This window comes from Pteropus medius, unplaced genomic scaffold (genome assembly GCF_902729225.1).
Source record: "Pteropus medius unplaced genomic scaffold, Ma_sr-lr_union100, whole genome shotgun sequence".
NCBI lineage: Eukaryota > Metazoa > Chordata > Mammalia > Chiroptera > Pteropodidae > Pteropus > Pteropus medius.
Window position 1 is genome coordinate 24,704,121 of NW_024349800.1, and position 25,033 is coordinate 24,729,153.

The following is a 25,033-nucleotide window of genomic DNA, read 5'->3' on the forward strand; positions in this document are numbered from 1 at the left end:
CCTTTAATTTCTTCCATTCATTTCCTGTGCTTATTCCTGTATCCCTACTTTCTTTTTTCCCCCTTGGTTATTAAATTGGATTATTTTCCCTTTCCTTCTAAGGTGTCAAATTTGGCATGAAGACTTTCCTACTTCTCTCCCTCTATCTTTCGCATGACTTCCTCCAACAAACCTCTTGCACTTCTAACTCCTTGATGTCTGCTTTCTAAAGGACCCAAAATGACAGCCAAAAAAAAAAAAACCAAGTGACCAGCTGGTGAATGGATAAACTTAAAGTGATAAAGACAATGTAAATAATGTAGATTGAATATGCCTTGTCTGTAACTCACATTATAAATAGCACAACAAAATGAGGAAAATTCCTCCAGTGTTGGAAAATTATCTCTTCCAGCAAATAAAACTATTCAGTAATTAAAAAGGAACAGAACAGACTACTCAGATATATACAACATGGATGAATCTAAAAAAAAAAAAGTATGCCAAGCAAAAGAAGCTGGGAGCAAAAAGTACATACTGATGATTCCATTTATATGAAGTTCTAGAACAGTGAAGGGGATGGAATGGAGAATAGACTGGGAAGGGACACAAGGGATCTTTCTGGGATGATGGAAATGTTCTATATCGTAATAGTATGATTTCATGAGTGAAGGCATTTATCAAAATTTATCCAACTATACTTTAAGATCTGTTCATTTGTATATGTTACATCTCAATACAAAAGTGCAAAAATAATTCTTCCTATGATGATTTAAGATGTCATTTTCTTGTAAGTTTGTCCATTTCTGCTCTATATACTTTGAGGCTATGTTATTAGATATCTGCAAGTTTAGAATATTGCTGGTAAATGGAAACTTTTCAGCTCTTCTACACACATAGACAACTGTCCTATTCTATTCTATTCTATTCTATTCTATTCTATTCTATTCTATTCTATTCTATTCTATTCTATTCTATTCTATTCTATTCTATTCTATTCTATTCTACTCTTGCCTAGTCATCGCTTCAACATGTAGACCTGTCTTGCTGTTTTGGGGATGAGCTTACACCAAATCTCAAGAGAATCCGCTGCATGTGAATGAATGGAGGTCCCTCCTATGGTCGCTTGGGGCGTCCATACCTCACGGGCTTCTAACTGGATTCTGCTCAGAATCGAGCCGGTTCAGTGTGCGAAGCAAATTTCAGCTCAAAAAACCTGAAGGAGATGGAGAGTGGGGGTTTTGCAGGTGCTCACACTCCAGACCTGCGAACAAGAAAGGCTTGGCAAGAAGGGCTCAGCCCTTAGAGATGGATTGCAGACAGCATACCGTAGCTTTATGGTGACCATGCCGGTTGTAGAGCCGCGGGCAGGAGGAGGCGGGAGGCTCGGGTGAGGGGGCGGGGGAGAGAGTTGCGTCAGCCTCAGAAAGTAGGGGTTAGGTAGCAGGTAGCTGTGACAGCAACATGCTTGCAATTCTCAGGCTGAGCCTTAACAGCCACATGGAGTAGAAGGAAGGTGCCATTGAGAAATGTTGACAGGGTAAGGGGGAGAGGGAGTATGTCTGTGGTTACAGTTCGGCGCTCGCGCCCTCCAGTGCTAACCACTATAAAGTTGATGAACTCAAGCTGCAAACACCGGGTTCATACACCTGTATTGTCATTCACTGGTGGGTGGGCCAGGCTTCCCCAACTCTGGGCTTTTATTGGTCAGAACAAGAAAAAGCGTTTCTAGTAGCCACCTTCGGATTGGTAGATTTCTGGTAGCTCATGTCAATCAGAGTAGAATGTACTGTACTCCTTTCCATTCTCTGGCTCCGGGGGGGGGAGCCATGTTAGCGAGATGCAAACCTTGCCACAGTTCTGAGGCTGCCACACAACAGCATCCCCTGCTTTCCTCTGCCACCGCCATCTCCTTCGAACATTATTTCAATGAATGAAAAGGCGCTTTTTTTTCTTTTTCACAAATCAAGTTGTTTCACTAGTATGATGTGCAAAGTCTGTGTTTACGCGGTGAGGCGCGAAGCTGGGGAAGAGGTGCCCTGTTCTGCCGGGCTAACCCTCTAAACCAGCACAGACCACTAACTCCCTCTATCCAGGAGGCACCCGCCTTGACTCTCCCGCAGCGTGAGAGGATTTTGAGTGACTTTTGGCCCCTCGCGGCCCCTGTAGCGTCCCTAGTTACCGTACCCCTAGTAACCCCCGCCCCAAGCAGGGAGCCGCTGGGCAGCCTGAGGCCGCGCCGGCTTCTCCGCCCTGGGCCAGCGCGGGCGCTTAGGCCTCGGCGGCGAGGTGATGGCCGCCTCTCACCGAGCGGCGAAGCTGGCGGCCAGCAGTCTCCAAATCCCGGTAGATCCCATCACCGGAGCGCGGGTCGCCCAGTACGAACGCGAAGACCCCTTAGAAGCTCTGGCGGCGGCGGCGGCCTTGGAGGAGGAAGAGGAAAAGCAGGAGGCGGCGGTGCGGCCGGCGCGGGCGCCGGTAATGTAGGGGCCGGACGCGGGCTGGGGCTGCGTGCTGTCTGAGGGCTGAGCGTCCCCGCTGGGCTGAGCGACGTGCTGGGAAACGCGGCGCCCTGTCCAGATCCTCCCTACCTGGTAATTCTGGCCCCACCACCTTCTCTGTGTCCTCACGGAAAACTCAAAACCGAAGCGCTGAAGTGTTTTAATTTTCCCCAAAGAGGTTGTAAAAATTTCTTGGAGAGCATTTACTATATTTAGACTAGAGAGTGCAAAGTACAGAACTTTACTCCTTATGCTCCAGCATCTGTCAGTAGATATCCCCTTTTTAACTTGGGGAAGACTGAGCTACCTGTAGAGGATAGTCCATAAAACTCAGGTGAATCAACGGTGCTGTCAGAGGTGTGTTTTGTTGTCACCTTAAGGTCTTGGTTATCAGTGCATCTGATAACACGATGCTTAAAAGGCGATTTTTAAAACCATCAAGAGTTCAGTGGATAGATCAAACAGATATAGTTAAGCATCTAGAGAAGCAAATTACTGAGGACCCAATGTTTTCTAAATGGCTCTTTAGGGTGGGGTGGGATAGCCTTTTCACTGATCATTTTTCAGTGTCACATGTGTTCTGAACACCTGTCCACCAGGTAGACGGAGAGTCTGCCATCTGTTCTATTCTCTTAAAATATAGAAACCTTGGATTTTAACTGTCAATCTGCAGATATAAACCTCCTTGCCCCCAGTTAAAGAGTCTTAATGGCATTTGTCCAAGCCTCTCAGACACAAAACGTTATGGTCTAGCGCTAATGGAAATCACTGGATATTTTGGAATTTAATCTCTTTAATCTACACTAAAACTGTTAATCACGAAATCTGTAGGGACACCTTTTATGGTCAGCATTTCACCAACAGACATAAACTACTTAAGGTTATCCAGAGTAAGGCAGATTGAGACCCTGAACATGAACCAGAGTGAGAGTTGTAGGACCAATTTCATTCATGATGAAGTGTCCCCTACACAAGTTTCAATAGCCAACAAAGGAGACAGAATGATGGAGGAAAAAGATTTGAATGGAGAAAAAGGATTTGGAGTCCTAGATTATGACTCATTCTCTGCCATTTGCTAGATGATATTAAGATGTAACTTCTTTCTATCTCAGTTTCCTTATCTGTAAAGGCACTATAATTGTCTCTCATTCTTGCCTCACTGGTATGTTATGAGAATCAAATCAAAGAGTGTGTGTCATAGCTAAAGAACAGTTAGTATAAATTAATAATAATAATAATTACTGCCAGCAGGACTGTCATTTGAACAACCTACCCAAAGATTAAATCCTACTTTGGGGAGTAGAGGAGTCAGTCATTTCTATAGTTGCAGTACTTCCAGAATGCTTTGTTAAACTGCAGATTTGTGTTAGAAACTTATTACCTTAGGAGAGATTAATTTATCTAATGAGCTAGTTTCAAACAAGATCCTATCAAAAAATAAAGGAGGTTAATTTGTATAAATATGACACTGTTCTGAGACCACCACACTTACAGGATCCAAAAAGCAAACCTGGATAAGCTGCCACTTATTGCCTGATAGTCAGAGGATACTGGGGTAGGGAAAAAGGACACTGAAAAGGCAAGAAAGAGTGTGCAGGAGTCAAGCTGTCTTAGGTCTCCACCTTGATCTTTAAAGGTTAATTTGGCTCAACTTTGTCATCTATAAAATGTAGCAAACTCAGATACCATACCCACCACACAAAATTGATTAGAGAACCAGCTGTCACAGTAGGCCCCCAGGTCCCTTTCAGTCCTTTGGTTTGCGGAAGCTCCCAACCCCCACCCCTTGCAGGACTCTGCCCATGTTGGGCACTGAGGCAAGTTCTTTGAATTTAGCCTCAGTTGGAGATACCAGTTCATAGGCATTGTTATGTAGTTGATGATGATATGGGTAAAGAAGTATTCTATAATCCACAGTTAAAATGTCACTGACTTTCCTAATAAGTGGCCTTCTCTTTTTCATCAAATATTGAGCATTTATTAAGTGCTATTCAGTGAGGAATGACGCAGACATAGCTCATGTCATCACAGAGCTTCCAGTCTGGTGGGGAGGTTAGATAATAAAAAACAGATGATTGTAAGATGGGAAATATTGGGAAAGAAATGAACAGGTTACTATGATTTTAAAAAGTAGTAGGAGGGAAGCTACTTAAATGAGTTAACATTTAAGTCGATGACTGATAGATGAGAACGAGTAGCCATTTGAAGAGTGGGATGGGAAAAGCACTTAATAAATGCTCAATATTTGATGAAAAAGAGAAGGCCACTTATTAGGAAAGTCAGTGACATTTTAACTGTGGATTATAGAATACTTCTTTACCCATATCATTCCAGGCAGAGGTAACAGCATATGCAGAGACCTTAAGATAGGGAAAGGAAGAGCTTTGTGTGATCAGGATGTGAAAGCCAGCAGAACTGGAAAAGAGGGGAAGAAAGAGAGAGGGGAGGAGATGAGATTGGAGAGGCAAGCAGGGCCCCATAGACCTTGAGTGTTTATTGTAGGTGCAGTGGGAGGTCTTTGAAGACTTAAGAAATCAGTTATATACCTATTTATATTTTAAAAAGAAGGACTCCGATGGCTTTGTGGAGAATGAATAGCAAGTCTGACAAAACATAAGTAAGGAGATTGGTTAGGAGGCTGTTATAATAATTCCATGGTGTGGACCTACCATCCAGGGGAAATGATAAAAAGTGTACAGATTTTTTGAATAGATAGGAATTACTGTTAAAGATTGGATGTGAAGGCCAAGGAAGAAGAATAAAGAATGCTCATTCCGTGGTTTTTGGTTTGACCAGCTGCATGGAAGGTAATGCCACTTACTGAATTGGGTATAACTTGGGGAGGTGTGGGTTTAGAGGCTGGATGAGAATCAACATTTCAGTTTTGAACATAACTTTGAGATGCCTATGAAACTACCAAATGGAAATGTATAAGAAGCAGTTGGGTCTATGAAACTGTAGTCCTGTGGGATCTGGACTGGAGATTTCTATCTGGGAGATTTCAGCATTTTTGAAACAATGGGAATGGATAAAATCACTTAGGGAGAATCAGAGGAGGAAGAGAGTGCAGAGAAAAGGGCCTTGTATAGAACTCCTTAAAAACCTAAACATTTAACCAGTAGAGAAAAAGGAGACAAAAGAGATTAAGGGCCAACTACAGTGGTAAAAGGATTATCACAAGAGTATGGAAGTCCCCCATTCGTTGGTTTTAATGAGGGAAAGGGTCAAATGCTGCTAAGAGAAGGGACATTTCATCTCTGATGCAGGAGGAAAGGAAAAGGGGCACAAGAGCTGGCAGTTTCATAGATGGGAGGGTGAGAGAACTCCCGCCAATGGTTTTCTTAAAGAAATAAAAGAGTTATCATGGGCAGTTGGCGAGTAGGGATTGGAGCAGGTAGAAGAGCAAGGAAAAGGAAAGCAGTTTTGCTGGGGAGTGTCAGAGCTACCTTCCAGAAGGAACAGGGAGAGGTGCCAGGAAAGCCAATTAGTCATTAGAAACTGATCAGTTTTTAATTTAGTAATATTCACAAAACATTCTTTTTTTTTTTTTTTTTAGTTATATTTTAATTATGGAAGTAATACATGAACACATTCTCCTTTTAAAATTTCAAATGTTACAAATAAGGCTTAGGCTCTTTTAACACCTCTCCAGCAAAAAGAAAGTCTAGGTCCCTCCTACCCACCATTGGTAGCCACTGTTTTGAAACTGATGTATATTCTTCTGGGCTTTTCCTGTCTCTTGTGTACATAATATTTTAATATATGGTAACATTTTGTATATACATACTGTTCTGCATGTTGCTTTTTTCTCTTATCATTTATTGGGGGTTTACATGTAGCTCTACCTCATTCCTTACGAATCCTTTCAATGCAAAAAAATTTTAATAAAAATTCCAGAATTGCAGATGATACAGAAAGACAATACCACAAATAATTGTAAGCGCTGATCACTAATGAAGCACATGTGCTGGAAGGAGTCATCATCTAAATGGGTCAAGCCAATCTAGGGAAGATTATCCTCTAATCTAGTGGCTACGTGTACAACATTCCACAAAAAGCCGAACAATTAAAGGGAAAGAGTGCTATTTTAGGCTCTTGGAAAATAATGTGCTTAAGTCTAGGTTATTTGATCTACTAAAATATTTTCTTCTGTGTGGAGACAATTAAAAATGAAATTAAGAGTTAGAAGTTCCTTATTAACCATTCATCTGTTTTAGGTAAAACACTGTGGGATCAGTTTATCTGAAAAGGTCAGGCTAGTGTTAACAGTAGGAAGTGGAAATGGAATGGATACTGTCAAAAGTCAGTGAATAAGTTAAATTATTAGACCTTCCACATCTTTTCAGAAGCTACTCATCCTTCTATATCTTTTTCAAACAGTTTTCTAGGTCCAAACAAATTTTATCCTTTTTGTGTAAATGATTGTTGTAAAGCCTTCTTTTAAGGGATGGTCTAAAAGAATGAATAGGGAGCATATGGATGCTTTTGCCTAAAAACAGTTCTTTGGCATATCCTCCTTGTTTTAGTTATACGTTTTGGAAAATAAGCCCTTTCCTTAATACTTGGTTGAATATATACCTCTTTAGAGCAGTCAGTATTTCTTTGAATGATTCAGCCCTTTGTGAGGGAATACCTGTCCTCTTGTCTTGGTGGAAACTTACTATTTTTTTAGCTGTACATTCTTTCATCCAACAAATATGTATTGAGCATCTGCCTTTGGCCAGGCACTTTTCTAGGCACTGAGAACAAACTGTGAACAAAGACAAATCCTCGCCTTTGCCTTTGTGACGCTTACTTTTTGGTAGGGGCAGGCATACAGTACACAAATAAGTAAAGATCTGTAGAATATCAGTGGGTGGTGAGAACTTAAAGAAGAAAAGGGATGCTGACAATGAGTTGGGGATGAGGTTATAATTTCAGTTAGGGTAGTCAGTGAAGACCTCGTTGAGGAGATAACATTTGAATAAAGAGAGAACAGCATGTGCTAAGGTCCTGAGGTGATTTTGCTGATGCTGTGAGCTTTGGAAAAACAGCAAACTAGAATCAGCCACTGCTACTAGAATGAACTGTTGCTGCTCAGGGGTGACTCAAGCAGACAGAGAACTAACAGGAAGGAGTAGGTCCCTTTTTTCTACTCCAGCCTTGCGGTCTCCTTCTAGCCCCACTTTTGGCAGAGTCTAATGGGTTGCAGCTGGCAAAGCACAAATATGGTTTGTAGAGTCCCATCCCCAGCATCACATTGCAGGGTACAGAAGGGTGGCATTGGAGCTGAGAGACAATAGTTTAACATACTGGCACACTTGCTTTACATATCATAAAGCTGATGTTAAAAAGGTTAGGGCCCATGTCACATGACTAAGAAGTACAGGCTTGAATAATTCTGAGACTGTCTGTAATCTTTCTCCTAAGCCATAAGAACACTCCAAACTGAACACTCCACTCTTAACTTCGATTCAACCCTTTCATTTTCTAAGGGTTTTAAGGCAGCTGAAACCAGGTAACCAGTGAATAGCACAAGAAATGGAAACCACTTCCTACTTGCCATAACCTCCTTTTCCAGCCTTGCTTCCCAAAATTGCCTTATGCATTTTATTCTCCTCTTACCCTCCAACTGTGTCACTTTATTCTCCAACATGCTCCCCACCACTGCAGCTTTTGCTAATGTCATTTCTTTTGTCCAGAGTACTTTCTCTTTCTTTCCCCCTATACTCTCTCTGTTCCTCTAGATTCTTCCATTCTTGATTCAGCTCAAATATCACCTGCTCAAGGAAGCCTTCCTTTATCTCACAAACTCAAACCAAACAAAAGCTCCCGTCCTTTAAATATACTTACCTCCTCTTGCTGCTTATTTAAATGTTGATGTTGGCCAACACTTCCGTCCTCAGATTCTTGTCCTATTGCCCACACTTTCTGCAGGTACATCCAAGGATGCACCTGCCACTTCTGTGTGCATCTTTCCCATATCACCATCTTCAGCCCAGCCTTCTTACCAGGCCTCCAGATATATTTACCACCTGTTTCCTGGACATTTGGCTGTCCTACTATCCCCTCAAACTCAGTGCGTCTAGAAGAGAAATGCATTTCCTTTTCCTAAAACACTCTCCTTCCCTGTATTCTCTATACTGATGAATGGTAGCAGCACCATCTACCTAGATGGGCAGCACTCCAAATGAAAGTCTTCAGTTTCTTGCCCACAATCCAGGCCATTATCAAGTTCATGAATCAGCCTCCTAAATCTACCAAGGCAGCCTCCTTGATGCTGCTGTACTAATCCTGCCCTTAATACATCTATCTCAGACCTTTGCAGTAGTTCATTAACTGCTACCAACCTTTCTTCCTTCAATAAACTCTATCTGCTACCAGAAGAATCCTTCTGAATATTACTGATCATGTCACTCCTCTGCTCACATCCCTTGGGCTCTTAGTTGAGGCTGTTGACTTGCCTTCTTCATCTGTTTTCCTATCCTTTCCTGTGCTCCATATGCCCTGTTCCCCACCCCTACTCAGACTATTTACCTCCCTCTGAGCACACCATGGTTGTTCCTTCCTCTTGTGGCAAAAAAACAAAGAAACAAACAAAAAAAAACCCTTCCTGCCCTTGAGAGGAGTGTGGTGTGTCTTTGGAACCTAACACGGGATTTGAATTAAATCCCAGCTTTAGTAGTTACTAGCTATGTGATTGCAAACGTGTCACCTAAATCTCCAAGCTTCAGTTTCCTCATCAAGAACAGAGTACCTGCCAGTTACATCATCATGTGGTAACATATGATGAATGTTCTAGCACTGCGCCTCAGATTTCTTTGTTTTTCACTGCATCCCTTATCTGACAAAATTTGTTGTCATCCAACCTTATGTCTCCAGTCTAGCTCATCTTTGTAAATTCTGCCTCTTCTCCCCCCGCCACTCCCAGTCTTGGTGATTGATACTGTAACGTACGTGGTCACTCATCTCTCTCCCTGCTCAGCTTGGAGCAGCTCATAGGCAGGAATCAGGAGTTCTGTCCTATTCAAAGTCTGTTGTTGATTATGTACACATCCTCTCCTAAACTAGCTGGAAGCTTCTCAAAGGTGGAGTTTTTATCTGACTTGTATATTTCAGCATCTAACTGAATACTGGTTGTCCCTAAATATTTAATGAATGAGGAATTTAACAAAGCATTCATCACTACAGCTAAGTGGTGAGGAGCACATGTAGAAATAGTAGAAGACATCAGAAAGTTATCTTGGTTATGTTGTACGACAATAAAGCAATTCTTGGAGTCATAGATTTGTTGGTAATAAATTTCTGCACAGCAGTTCTACTGAAGAAAACTTGATTTCCTTTATTCATTTTCTCTAAGTTACCCCAAATGGCACAACACTCACCTCTGGTACACTGTTTTTAGCCCATTTTTTAAAACACTATATCAATAACTATTACATACAATTGACCCTTCTGAATTTACCCATTAGGAGAAGCTACTCAGATTTATTTCATAGTATCTTGTCTGATTGGGTCTATAATTTTCTATGGCAAATACACTTTTTAAAAATTTCGAGTCTACTTCAGGTAGTAGGCTAAATTTGAGACCATGGTCAGCAGCCTATTATGCGTAGTTTCATAAATAACTTCAACTGTTTCTCAACTGAGAAAATATTAAAATTTCTATATTTATGGAGAAAATGGGGTTTTTACCTCTACAGTTGCTTCAATTGAAAGAACTTTGAAAGGTGTATGAAAGGAATGAGGGAAGATCAGTCAGCCCCTTCCAGGCATGATCTGTATATCGAATAACTACACTATGTGTAGTTACTGTAATACTCTTGTTCTCTTTTCACTCCCAAAATTCCTGTCACATAGGGGAGCTCCTGCTCTTGTGGCCCACAGGAATGGCTGTTCTGACAGTCCCTCTCACCCCCTTCCACACCCTCCTACTTCCTCTTCAGGTCTCTTCTGGACATCTCCCTGGCTTCTTGATAAGCCCTGAGAACTTTGTTCCCTCCATTCTGCGGCCTTCATTCCCCTTTTCCCCTATCTTCCCTCCACTGGGACCCCCTTGGGGCCTATACTGCAGAAGCCCAGCTGGGCAAGGGTGTTGGGCTGTGGTTGCTTGGTTTGCAGCAGGAAGAACTGTGTTCTTATTCATTTCAGTTAAAACTTAAAATTCGGAAGGAGGCTCTTTATAAAGGGTGGTTTGGTTCTATCCTGTTATAGTGTATGGGTTAGTACATAGTCTGGGAATCTAACCATTCTTTATAAAATGGATTAAATGGCATTTATTTTCTGGCAGCTTGGCCTGTCTGTCTGTCTGTCTATCTGTCTGTCTGTCTGTCTCTCTCTCTCTCTCTCTCTCGTTCTTAATAAAATGTCATTAGGGGAAAATGCATAGCCCACAAGTAACTTATAATCCATTAGTGTATGTATGAAGCCCACAAATAAGCAGCAGCATTGGGAATCAGTGTCAAATTTATTTGTATTTCAATTCTAAACACCATATAACAGGTTTTTTCCTTCTATCAGGCTGATTTTAACACCAACGTTTCTGGAGTGGATGATCGAACACATATAAGCAGTGAAGACCTCGTGGACTTTTCTGGTATTTACTACTCTAATGAAGAATATTTCAGGAAACTAGAAGAGCTGAAGGCTGCCCACGTGGAAACTATGGCAAAGTTAGAGAAAATGTACCAGAATAAATTAAATTTAAATGAAGTTCAGCCAGTAATCATCAGGGAAGAAGCGCCTAGTGTCTCTTCCATGTAAGTTTGTACATAATGTTATTTGTGGATTCTAAAATAAAATGTATACTTAAAAGTACAGAACAAAATTATTTCAGAATATTTTCTGTCAAATATCCCTTATACTTTTTTTCCCCCTTGTACTTTTTTTCCCCCTTATACTTTGAATGATATATGACGGTAGGATTTTATTCAAAATGTTTAATGGTTCATCAACCTACTAGGTGACTTCTTGCTTTGAGGGTCATTTTGTGTCCATTTGATCTTTTTCCTTTGATCTGTCATTCATAGAACTGTAGTCATGTAGCAGAATATTTAGTCTGGGCCATTTTTAAATTATGAATATTAAAATTTAAAAGCCCTTATAATATGTGGATTAACATGAGCTCATTAAAGATACAGTACAAAGAGTTCAGGACTAAAACATAGATCTGATTCAAACTTTCCAAATAGTCTGTAATTTCAAGACTGATTTCTTTTTCTGCTATAAACTCTTCTATTTTGAAACTTGAGGCAAGTCCTTTAACTCATCTATTTGGTCAGTGCTGAATGAGCACCTCCTGTGTGCCAGACCTTACCTGGACACTGAGGACTCAAAATCAAGATGCCCTCAAGGAGCTCAAAGACTAGCTGAGAACCCAAAATTACAATACAACATGGTATAACAGTGTTATGAAGACAGAGCAAGAAGCAGTTGATCATGTCAAGGTGTCAGTGGAGGGACACAGGCAGGAATTTTCTACTGAAGTCATATCTGAGTTCAGTTTTGAAGGAAGAATAGCTGCAGCAGATGCAGGAAGCAAGGAGTGGCCTTCTAGGCAGAGAAACCACATGTGCAAAGGCATGGTGGCATGAAAAGTCATGATGTGTGTGAGGGATGTGACTTAAGAATGGTGACTAGGGATAGGGAGAGGAGAAGTGGAACTGAAAAAGTAGGCAGGGGCTAATCTTGAAGGGCTTTATAATCTACACTTGACTTCATAACAGTAAAAATCATGGAAAAGTTTCAAGAAGGGGAGTGACATGATCAGATGTATGCTTTAAGATGTGACTCTAGAAAACGTGGATAAATTCAACAGAGGTTAGACACAAGGAGCCTTGGCTGTCTCAAGTTCTTCCCCTATAAAATGAGGGTGTTGAATAATTTATGAGCATCTTCCAGCTCTATTCTAAATAAAAATGATCATTTTTATAAGCCCTATCCAGCTCCTATCTTCTGATTATACCTTGATCTAAGAAAATATATAATTCTTAATTTTTATTTTTGGTCATATACGACTGAAAGTGTAACCTAATTATTCCCCTCATTTAGGTCTGTCTTGGAAAAGAATTCCTATCACCCTATCTCATTAACAACATCGCTTTCAGAGCCTGATTTAAGTCATGCTTCCTCCTTGATTATGACTTCCTCTGAAGATGAGTTGCCCAACTTAGAAAAGGAGTATCCCGAGAAAAACAGAAGGATGACGTATGCGAAGGAGCTCATCAACAACATGTGGAGAAACTTTTCTGTTAAAGATTATATTCAGTGTGAAGATGCTAACTTCCCAGCAATTGAAAAAACAAAGAAGAAACCTAAAGAATGGGTGCCAAAGATTACAGTACCTGAGCCTTTTCAAATGATGATCAGAGAACAGAAGAAAAAAGAAGAGAACATGAAATCTAAATCAGATATTGAAATGGTACAAAAACTGCTCAAAAAACAAGAAGAGGATTCAGAGTGTAAGAAAAAATTCCGAGCCAATCCAGTTCCAGCATTTGTCTTTCTCCCCCTTTATCATGATATAGTCAAGCAAAATGAAGAACGGAGAAAGACTATGAAGGAGAAATATAAAGAAGCTCTTTTGGCCTCACAAAAGCCATTTAAGTTTATTGCAAGGGAGGAACAAAAGCAAGCAATCCGAGAAAAGCAGCTGAGAGACTTTTTTAAGTCTAAAAAGAAAACAAATCGATTTAAAGCCAGACCTATACCTCGATCTACTTATGGTTTAATTTCCAATGACAGGTTAAAAGAAGAAGAGCTCTACAGAAACAATAGGACACAGCTGAGAGCCCAAGAACTTTTACTTAATTCATCCCCTTTACCTCGTAGACCAGCTCGCAGAAGTTTTGCTGCAAGGAAGTCCAAGTGTCCTGAACAGGCTGAAAAGTTGAAGTGTAAGCACAGGGCTAGGTGCCAGACTGCTGATTTTGGAGATGTTCCTGAGAGATATCAGAGACACCCCTCAGAACAGAAGTATCTAAAACCCCTAACAGTCTGTAAACCACCCGATCTTCATGCAGCCTCACATGCATCCACTAAAAGAGAGAAAATTTTGGCAGACATTGTAGCAGACGAAGAAAAACGTTGGCCTTATCTGTCTCCAAGGCACAAGTCACCAGTAAGAAGTGGAAGTGCAAAGCGTGTGCCATATGACTGCAACCCTCCAATGCCCACAGTATCTTCCAGAGGAAGAGAACAAGCCACAAGGTAAATAACTAGGATACACTGCTAACTGACTTATGGTTGCTAAAATAGTGTATGCAGCACTATTGATTTTATGTCAGTGACTTTGAAAATATGAAGAAATTATTATATCTGGTAATATATTTTACTATATAATATAGGACATTTTGCCAGAGGGTGTTCTTCTAAGAAATGTATTTTCCATTTTATGAATCTTCGGGGATAGAAAAGGTTTTAGTCAGCCTATTGATTACCAATTTCACAAGTCAGATCCTTCTCAAAAGGTTGCCGTTTTCATCCTTTGAATTATCCTGTGTTAAATCTTTGCTAAGCAACATTCTCATTGGCTTAAAGTGAATTAAGCCTTAGTTTATTGCCCTCAGGAGATCACTTGAGGAAAAGAAAATGTTGGAAGAAGAGAGAAATCGGATCCTAACTAAGCAGAAGCAAAGAATGAAAGAATTGCAGAAACTCCTGACAACACGGGCTAAGGCTTATGACTCACATCAAAGTTTAGCTCAAATGTCTAAATCCAGAATAAAATCTCTGAGGTATCACAAAAGAATCCTGAACCTCCAGATCACTGGTTTTCAAACTTTCTTTTTTTAATCAATATATACCAACATATATGAACAGATTAAGAATAGTATTAGTATTTTAGTTTCTGGATTCCAGTTACTATTAGTTACTTAAATTCAGCACACACTGACACACACACTCACATTCACTCACTCACCTCATGGTGAGAACCAACATGCATACTCACACACCTGATGATGAGGGCAATGAAGCCATGTTAAACAGAAATGTTTTACATTGTGGCCATAGTTAATATATCAGCATCTAATCTTTTTCTTTATATTATTGATTGCGCTATATAATATTGAGAAAAATCTTGATCCATACAGATAAAGCTCTTTTTTAACATCTTGCCACGTAACCTCAGAATATTCTTGAATAAACAGATATGTCAAAGAGCTTTGTTCTAAGGTTTGCACGAAATCCGATGACACAAATTAACACATTGGTGTTAATTAACATCAATTATGTGATGTGTCGATTAACACGTGTGTTAATGTTTAGTGGTATATGTTGCATTTTGTTACACTTTTAATATAAATAAATAAAAATATTCACAGAACCCCTTTACAGAATGCTGGAATTCTTCAATACAAAGTTTGAAAATCAGTGTTCCAGAGGAACATTTTTGTGTTGCACATAAACATAAAAATGTTCATGTTTAAGTAGGAAAATAACTCCCCACAAAGCCAGGTAAGTAATATGATTTATTAATTTTTAATATAATCTATAAATGCCCCTAAAATCTATATTTGCTTTTAATTACAAATATTTCTTTTTAACTATTTATTAAAAATAATAATAATTACATTCCTTTACAATGTATATTATATATGTTCCTTATAATGTGTATCAATGTGATTCATTGATGGAGGAAACTTAATTTGATGAACTTGAGCTAAAAATTCTTTATAATTATACTATTCATCCTTAGTTAACGGGATTTTTCATAATACCAACTTGTACATGATTAAGCATAATTATCATTTTTATTATAATTATTTTCTCTAATCCATGAAATCTTATTATCTTGGTAGAGTTAGTATATTTTACATAGAGAAAATAGCATAGTTGGATTCATTATAGGATCTTACACAATAAGTACATTTACTGTGAATTTATGTATTTGGTTCCTGTTTCTCTATATATTTATAGTCCCTCACTCCCCATTTCTCCCCTGACCTGTTATCATTTCATTAACTTTGCCACCAACCTATAGGAGATCTCATTTAAGGGAATAAAGAAGAGCAAGGTCTTGTTTTCAGCAGAAATTTCTTAAAGAGAAGATATCTAATTTGGACTAATTTTTCTTGGTTTATATACTTATAAATGAGATAGAGGGCATTCATTCATCGCTTCAGGCCAGTTTGAAGCCCCTTAATACATAATATCTTAAAGATTTCAGAACTGTCAAAGTACCCAGACTGCTCCCAGGATATAAAATGTGTGCTTTCAGAACCTAGTGTTTTTATTCTGCATTCCATAAAAATTTACCAATCTCGAAAAGGAATGGTGATAAACTAAACTGTGCTGATAATTTAATTTCTAATTTGTCATCTGAACTCAACGTTATATATGGAAGTTCTTATTTCTTTTTAAAATTCTATTCCTTTTTATTTGATTTTAGAAAGAGTGAAAAGGAAAGGATGAGAGAATACCGACAAGAACTAGAAGAAAGAGAAGAAAAATTAAAAAACAGGCCACTACTATTTGAAAGAGTTGCTCAGGTTGTGTTTGTTGGAATTTAAAAGCTATTGTCAGCATTGTTTTTAACATCTCCAGCTCTTAATTTACAGTTCATTTGTCTTATGTGTTATATAATGTATTGAAACATTATTTCTGTGACAGCTTCACCAAATTAGTCAAGTAAGTAGTTTTGCTTACATCTGAGCATTGGATCTCGTTGATGAGGCATGTATGCTTGATAAAGAATATGCTGCTAATTCAATCATTTTCAAAATAATAGTGTCACAACCTGTTTTTAATGGCTGATCTTTTTTCAGTACCAACTTGGCCAAATATTAAGGTGAGGCTTCGTGATATGATTTGGAAGTCTTTGGAGAATTAAAAAATGAAACAAAATACCTATTGAATCAGACTTATTTCTGCCAGTGGTTTTTTTCTTTGAGATATAACTGATAAACAGCACTGTATAAGTTTAAGGTATATAGCATAATGACTTCACGTATATAAATTGCAAAATTACCACAATAAGTTAACTTCTATCACTTCATATATTGTTAACAAAAAAATTTTTTTCCTTAGGAGAATTTTTAGGATTTACTCTTAGCAACTTTCAAATATACCATACAGCAGTGTTAACCATAGTCACCATGTTGTAATTTACATCCCCAAGACTTATTTCTCTTATAATTCAAGTTTGTACCTTTTGACCATCTTCATCCAGTTCCTCCTGGTAACCACAAATCTGATCTTTTTTTGAGTTTTTTATTTTTAGGTTCCACATATAAGTGAGGTCATACAGTATTTGTCTTTCTGTCTTACTTATTTTACTTAGTATAACATCCTCAAAATCCATCCATGTTGTTGCAAATGGCAGGGTTGCCTTCTTTCTATGGCTGAATAGTATTCCATTGTGTATATATTACCACATTTTCTTTATCTTTTTATCTTTTAATGGGCTCTTAGGTTGTTTCCATGTCTCGGCTATTATAAATAATGCTTCAGTGAATGTGGGAGTACAGATATCTCTTTGACATAGTGATTTTGTTTCCTTCAGATGCATACCAGGAAGTGGAATTGCTAGATCATGTGGTAGTTCTATTTTTAATTTTTAAAGAAACCTCCATACTGTTTTCCATAGTGGCTGTACTAATTTACATTCCCACCAACAATACACAATGGTTTCCTTTTCTCCACATCCTCACCAGCATATATTTCTTGTCTTTTTGACAATAGCCATTCTAACAGGTGTGAGGTTTTATCTCATTGTGGTTTCGATTTACATTTCCCTGATGATTAGTGATGTTGAACACTTTTTCTTTTACCTGTCAGCCATTTGAATATCTCCTCTGGAAAAATGTATACTCAGTCCTTTGCCCACTTTTAAATTGTTTGTTTTTTTTTGTTGTTGTTGTTGTTTTGCTATTGACTTATATAAAGAACTTGAGTTCTTTATATATTTTGTATAACCCTTTATCAGATATATGATTTGCAAATATTTTCTCCCATTCAGTAGATTGCCTTTTCATTTTGTTGTTCAATTTTTTAAGGAATTCCTTTTCAATGGAAAAATAATTTGGTTCTATGAACAGTGAATCCCAATTTTACTAAATTTACACTGTTTTGCAATCTTTCTCTTTAGAGAGATTTGTTAATTTCAGATCATCTTTTCCTTAAGTACTCATAAGGGAGAGGTTCCTAGGTGTCATGGCTTAAAAATAGGATAACTAGAGGTTACAAGTGCTGTATTATGTGAATTTCAGGCTGTTACTTTTGGAGCTTTCTGCCAGCATGTGCCTGGGACAGATGAGTGTTATTACAACACTGTCCTTGTCAATGACTTTTTGAGGACTAGGAACATGAATTGTGGGTGAATCTACATATTACAGTCTGTCAAAGTTATAAGAACCCTTTGGTTTGATTTGGATATAATTTTATGTAGTGCTTGTCATTTTAAGTAGTGAGTTTCTTTTTAATGTCTCAGTTTCAACTTTAAGGGGAAAAATCATTATAAGCCGTTCTGCATTACTCAGCATAAAGTAATAAACTTTGGCTCAAAGCAGTTATCTCCAGCTCACAACTGCAGGTATTTATGTCCACTTGTCAAGATTTCCCACAGGCATCTACATTTATCTTGCCCCAAGCTAGATTTTCCTCTTTGATTTCCTATTTTGGTTGGGCCACTATTTGGATGACTGGGAACCACTTTTCCTCTCCATTCAGTTGTCACTAAGGGAACTGACAAGTTTTCTTCCTAAATAATATTTGGATCTACTTTTCTCCATTCTTGATGGTAAAATGCTAGGTGAAACCTCTGTTACTGCCTTAGTTAATATAATGAATGGTTTGACTGGTTTTCCTGCCTTGTTCTTTTCCATTGATATACCCATTCCCTTGTGAAAATGTTAGCCCTGGGTAGTTCATTAATAACTGCTGCTAACAGTGGCAATTGCAGAGGAAGAAACTGAAGTTCAAAGAAGGTAATTCATAAGATTTATGGTTAGTCAATAATAAAACTAGGATTGGAACTCAAGTCACTCTGCTTCAAACACTTAACACTAAGCTGTTCTGCTTTCTCCCAAAAGACAAATCCAGGAGTCTTAGCATGGTATGCAGAATCCTCTATGATCTGATCTCTGTTAACCTATTTATTTTGTCTACCACTGCACTCCCCGCAGCCCCACTATGTACACCCTTTATTCTTAGGCCATATAAGACTAGTAGTTTTAAATTTGAAATCTTTATTCATTCTGTTTCTGAACATCCTTAGAGCCTCTTCCTATTTTTCCTCCTGCTCATTTCCAGTCTTAGTGTAAAATCACTTCTTACACTGTTGGCCCTGGTTGGGTTGGGGGTGCCCTTTCCTCTGTGTTCTTTTATTACCCTTTGCATACCTTTTTCTTTGCTCCTGCCACATGTATGGAAATTATCTAAGGATCTCTCTCCTTTCCAGCTTGTTGCTTTCAAGGACAGTGGTCAAATCTTTATATTCCCAGCATCTAGCACCTAGGACAACGTCTGGCACAGAGGAGATGTTAATAAATAAATATTTATTGAAACAAAACAATTATAATGATCAAATTAGCCAGATAATGACCTATCATTTTCTTTCTGGGATTAGACCAGGTTGAGAGCACTACCCTGATGATGTATTAGTGATGAGTCTCAGCATTAATAAGCAGTTTTGCCATGCTGTGAAATCCTACTGTTTCTAAGCACCAGGGAAAATGTGGCAAAATAAGTGATGTGTATGAAATTAAAACCATTAAGGAATTTTAAATGTTGAAAATATAGTTTCATAGCTATTATTTCTTCTACCACTTCTGATATATGTTGTTCCCTTTGCCTAAAATACTTCTTTCCCTACATACTGGGTACCCTGCCTCCCATGAAGGCTTGCCACAAGATATTTAGTAATTATTAAATAAATGAAAGGATTACTATAAATAAAGTTACAGTTATAAAAAGTATTTTTTTCCCTTCAGTCCTAGGGTATTGATAACAGACAAACTTTCATCATATGTTATTTTGATTTCCTGAAGAAACAAAGCCAAAATTTTTTACAGACTATTTGATAGAAAAATAAATAACCATACGATTATTTTAACTGTTCCTTTTACCTCATAGTCTTTATCATTCTTTTGCATAGTGAAATGCAAGGGGGAAATGTTTATTTCAATTAGGAACAATTACATACTATTCACCTTGATATAAAATATTAAAGGTAATTAATTCCATATGCAGAGTGACTGGCAATGACTTTTTGCTTTGGTTTTGTTAACATAAATTAGTACATTTTTTTCTTGCAGTCTATTTTGTTGTGACCTTTGGTGCTAATTAAGAGTAGTTATATAATAAATTCACTCACAACTTTATTCATTACCCATTTGTAAGTGTTCATTGTGGTCTTGCTGCTGTCGAGTTATCCCCTAATCTAAGCCTATGATCCAGTACAGAACAAACTGTGTTGTCCTGTTTCTTGGACATTACAGGGCTTATAAACTGAGTAGATGTTAAATTGAATTTTAAACCAAATTAAGATGAAGGCTTAAGAGCACTAACTTTGATTAGTGTTTTAATCTCTTTTATATTTAATTTGCTTAGATCAGAATATACCATCCTTAATGCATTCAGAGTTGTGTTTGGGATTTCTTTATTCTGCTTTACAGTCTTTGGGGCATAATTCTTCTCACATTACTGTACCTTTCAGTTTCCCAAGGCTTGTCCGTTAGTATTCATAGCCTCTGGATGGGTGTTTACTTTCTTCTCTAAAAATTGTTATTCATAGTGGGTGCATTTTAGTAGCAGTTTGAGTGCTTCATTTTCAGTTTTCCAGAGTGTCAGAAAATGCACTGGTGATAGTTTTATCAATTGTAATTGGTCTCTGCTATTTTGATTTCTCCCATGAAACACTAGACTCCATAGTCCCTCATTATACTGGAGTACCGTGGTTGGGCAAATATCTGACAACTGCACTACTGAAGGCAGGCTTTAGGCTAACTTCAGTCTCCAGGATGACCACTATAACTTAGAGAAGGGAGCAGGTTGGAGTGGAAAAGACCCAGGAAAGGGTCAGGAGACTTGGTTCCATCACTTACTCTTCTTGTGACCTTAAGCTAACCGCAGAAGTCGGGGTAGAGGGAGTATCTTGGGTTTTCTTAGTTGTTAAATTTGGGGGTGAGACTTGCTGTTTTCCCACACCCTTTCCAGAGTAGGATACCACTTGTGCATTAGAATTGGGCCATTCCTGGTCACCTTGCTTTAGCCCTATACTAGGATGTTTGTATCCACTCATAGGAGCTAAAAGTGGACTAAAGCCAGGGAACTAGTGTGAACCCAGTCCTCTTGTGGCTCCATAAAGCCTGTTGTCTCAGGAACTGTGACGACTTCCAATTTGCTTCAGGTACGAGAGGGTCACCATAACTCCTACAGGTCCCAAAGCCAGAAAGTAACGTTCTGGAGATTTAAACCCAATTCTAAATTCATGTTCTTTTTGCTGTATCCATAGCTTCCTCTACAAAGTAAAGATAACACTGATGATTTTGATGGAGTAGAGGTGATTTATAAAAAGTAAAAATTACAGTAGGCACACAAAATAAAAGAACTTTCTGACAACTGTCACATGAACTATTTTCTTACTGATTTTTCCAGATATCTTTGAGCAGTCATAAAAGTGTATAAAACAGTTACAGTACAAAGAATAATTATATGTCAAAACTTATGTGGCCACCCAGGTCAATAAATAGAGCATTGCCAGCACCCCAGAAACTCTGTGCACAGCTCCCAGATCAAACCCCTCTCCCCTGCCCCTAGAGGTAACCACGCTACTAACTTTTGAGATAAGCGTTTCCTTGTTTTTCTTTGCAGTTTTACCACCTATATACCTATCCCTAAACAATATAGTTTAGTTTTGCCTGTTTGGGGGCTTTTATAATTGAATCATATTATGTACACTTTTGCGTTTTGTTTCTTTTGCTCAGTATTATGTTCATGAGATCCATCCATGTTGTGATGTATAGCTAGAGTTCATTCATTTTCATTGCTTTATTTTACTCTGTTGTCTGAAAAGATCACAATTTATCCTTCCTACTGTTGATAGACATTTATGTTGTTTCCAGTTTTGGATTGTTACAAACAATATCATCCTGAACATTTTTATACATGTCTCCTGGAGCACATATGTAGGAGTTTCTCTGTGTATATACCTAGGAATAGAATTGCTGGTCAGAGGGAATGCATATTTTCAACGAACTGTGATTACTGAATTTAATTTTCACTGGAGCTTTTAACCAATACATTTTTAATAGCAATTTAAAATATTTTATTCTCATCTAAAAAGGTTTGTCTTTCCTATAGAAAAATGCAAGAATGGCAGCAGAAAAGCATTATTCTAACATCCTAAAAGCACTAGGAATATCTGATGAGTTTGTTTCAAAGAAAGGCCAATGTGGAAGAATATTTGAGTCCTTCAGCGATCAAGAGATGAAAAGTTTCACTGAAGATAAAGAAAGGTAACATATATAAGTCTGAATGGTATACCTCTGAAAAAATTCTTACCTGGAGGAAAGCATAAAATTCTGTTCTATAATATTTTTTAAAGGTCTTTTACCTAGTTGAATACATGTGAACTGTAAAATATGTTGATATTTTAACATGTTTGACATTCAAAATATTATACAGTGATGAAGTATCTTGTTTTTAAGGCAGAATAATTTACATTTCTGACTGGCATAAATAATGAAAATAAACATGCTTTCAAATGAAGTTAAAAGAGTAAACCAAGTTTTAAAATAAATTAGTTCTCAGAGGAATATTTACTTAAAAAAATAATGCCTGCAGCGCCTGATATTCCTAGGTGGTCTCCCATCCAAGTACTAACCAGGCTCCACCTTGCTTAGCTTCCAAGATCAGACCAGATCAGGCACGTTCAGGGGAGCATGGCCGTAGACAGAAATATTTACTTTTCCAACTGGCACTTTCATAGAGTTTTTCTGATGAATTGGAGCTTATACACCTGAGGAAGACTGACTACATGATGACGTATATTGCAAAGGGTTTGTTTACCTTTAAACCAAACCATTTTTCCTTTGAAAGATTGATAAATTTCTTCTTCTAGCTTTAATGAAGAAGAAAAAATAGAAGAAAGAGAGAATGAGGAAGAAAATTATTTTACTGATACCAACAGCCAGGATTCTTGCAAGGAAAAAGATGAAGCTGATGAAGAGAGTGAAGAAAAATCTGTCGAAGAATAAAACAGAATCAGCAGAGCCTCCTCTCTGTGTCTGTGCTGTTGTTTGCAGCATCGTGTATTAGCAGCTGTGTGGGTGTTAGCAGCTGTGCTTGTGTTAAGAATGTGGATGGGAACCCATCTGATGTGTGCAGGGCTCTTGAGCAAAGTCATCTGTAGCGGAAAAGGTCAAATCCTGCCAATTGGCCATTTGGTCAGTTAGAATAAGGCTTTGCCTATCATGTTTTAAAATTGCTACATATGGTCTGTTCACAACTTTGATCTTATTTGTATTTTTAAAAAGTGTTTGAGAATCACAGCTGTCACAAACTGATTAGTCATAAAAAATATATATTACTTCATTATTTTGGTGGGAAAAAATGGCTTAGCATTGAGAGCAGAGAGAAATATTGGCCTTTAGTGATTTGTTTGAAAAAAATTTTTTTCATTTTTTTAAAGCATGAATTAATAAATATTTTTAAATTATACTATTTGCTCATTCTTTTTCTCTGCAATACATCTCACAAAATGAATCCTCAAACTTATTTTACTAGGTATTTTAAGTTTCTTATCTGAGCCATTTTTCAAAATAAAATATAGAAAAAAATACATACTTGCAAATTTACATTCATTTCTACACTGAGAGTTTACTGTTAAATTATCCATAGTATCATCACTTTTTTTATCTTTAATTTTATTCTAAATTATTTTTGATATCTATATTATTAGAAAAGCATTTATATTCTTTTTAACCTTGTATATTGACAGATGGAAAGAATTATAGCATCGAGTTATAATTTTAATAAATATCAGCCCTGTTTTATATATGAGGAAATTTGTACATAATAACTTGTCCAAGGCAAATCTCTAAAATAATTCAGATTTGACTCTTTAATACAAGGCCCAGCTGTACTCAACTTCTTACATATTATTACAGACACACTTTGTCTTTCTGTGCATGATGTTAATTTGATTTTATGAATCTATCATTTTTCCTCTTTAAGCAGATTTTTGTTTTAAAAATTCAAACCTGTCATAAAGATGTGATAGGGTGAGACATTTTCTTTTCTAAAAACAATCAACCTCCTTTAAAGAGGATGAACTAATAAAGGTGTATATAATAACAGTGTTTCCCAACTGACAGTTTATGTTTTAAATGAAGAAATAAGGTGATTTTTCTCAATTAAGGGCAAATATTTATCTGTAATTTCTTTCCTACACTTTGTATTAAACTATTTGTCACTAACATTAGATTGTAAACTTCTTGAATGTTGGCACCATTTAAAAATTCATCTTTGTAATTCTTTAATATTTTGCACAGGATTGTGCATATGGTAGGTACTTAATAAAGGCTTAGATGAGTAAGTAGATGAATATGTTTTTTAATTATATACTTCAAAATGAATACACATGGGATTAAAAACATTTCCCTTCTAATTTATTGAGAACCTATGAAACACAATCCACAAATTGTAATATTTTAAATATTACTTGTTTTCAAGGATTTGCTCCTCATTCTGTCTCATCTCAGTTTTATGAGGAGAGTATAGGACTTGGTTTCAGAACTAATCTTCAGTTTTCTTTAAAAATGGGAATAGTACCTGTATTGAGTGGCTATAGGAAGGATTAGATGAAATGATGTTTGGAAAACTTCTTTGCAAACTAGGCTATTCAAATGATAGTGCCACAGTATAGGATATTCCTAAAGAAACTTTTAACTTTCGACACTTTTATTAAAATAAGATACAATGTGATTTAAATATTATTTGTTAGAAATAATGTGTGAACCCCCTTTTTAAAGACAGTGATCTGGTAAACATAAAGCCAAACTTAGAAGACATTGGCAGTTTCAAATCATTCTGTGCAAAAATCACTTTTTTTAGAAAGCCATCATATTGACAGCTGATTTATTTAATGTGTGATATTACACAATAAAAAGAGAAAAAATTTGAGAAGAAAAATAAGAAAATCTGGTATATGTCAAAAGTCAAGGAATAATATGCATGCTTAATCTAACTTTGAAAAGATGGTAAGACAAAAAAATGGCAATAGAATTTGCCTCTGGAACAAAGCCTGGGAGTAGGCAGTGGAAGACTTAGTTTTTTGTTTTGTTTTTTCCCTTCAACATATATATTAAAGAAAAATATAAATGAGGCTTTAGCCTTGTTGGAAGCTACTTTCTAGTCAAGGATTTAGAGTAGCTTGACAGCAAGAAAAGATAAAAATACTTATATCTTTTTCTGATACTAAAAAAAATGTATACATCGTAAACAGTTTATTTGAATCAGGGTCCAAACATTGCACTTGGTTAATAAGTCTCTTAAGTCGCTTTTTAATACATCTCTTTTTTCTTGCAATATTGTTGTTGAGGGACCTGGTCGTTTGTCCTGTAGAGTATCCCACT

At 37.4% G+C, this 25,033-nt stretch overlaps 1 protein-coding gene and 1 pseudogene across 3 annotated transcripts; one reads left to right on the forward strand and one right to left on the reverse strand.

The window, feature by feature from the left end:
• The first annotated feature begins 1,807 nt into the window (after positions 1-1,807).
• Positions 1,808-23,997, forward strand: FAM161A (FAM161 centrosomal protein A). Of its 3 annotated transcripts, none has more exons than XM_039887040.1 (7): positions 1,808-2,454; positions 10,977-11,215; positions 12,507-13,664; positions 14,024-14,191; positions 15,847-15,946; positions 21,759-21,913; positions 22,519-23,997. In XM_039887040.1, the coding sequence occupies exons 1-7, from the start codon at positions 2,269-2,271 to the stop codon at positions 22,652-22,654; spliced, it is 2,142 nt and encodes a 713-aa protein (XP_039742974.1). In that variant the 5' UTR covers positions 1,808-2,268; the 3' UTR covers positions 22,655-23,997. The 3 variants fall into 3 exon arrangements, with proteins under 3 accessions (XP_039742974.1, XP_039742975.1, XP_039742976.1); XM_039887042.1 differs by having other exon boundaries at positions 2,432-2,570; XM_039887041.1 differs by lacking the exon at positions 14,024-14,191 and having other exon boundaries at positions 1,809-2,454.
• Positions 22,233-22,351, reverse strand: LOC120622628 (uncharacterized; annotated as a pseudogene).
• Positions 23,998-25,033: the final 1,036 nt, after the last annotated feature.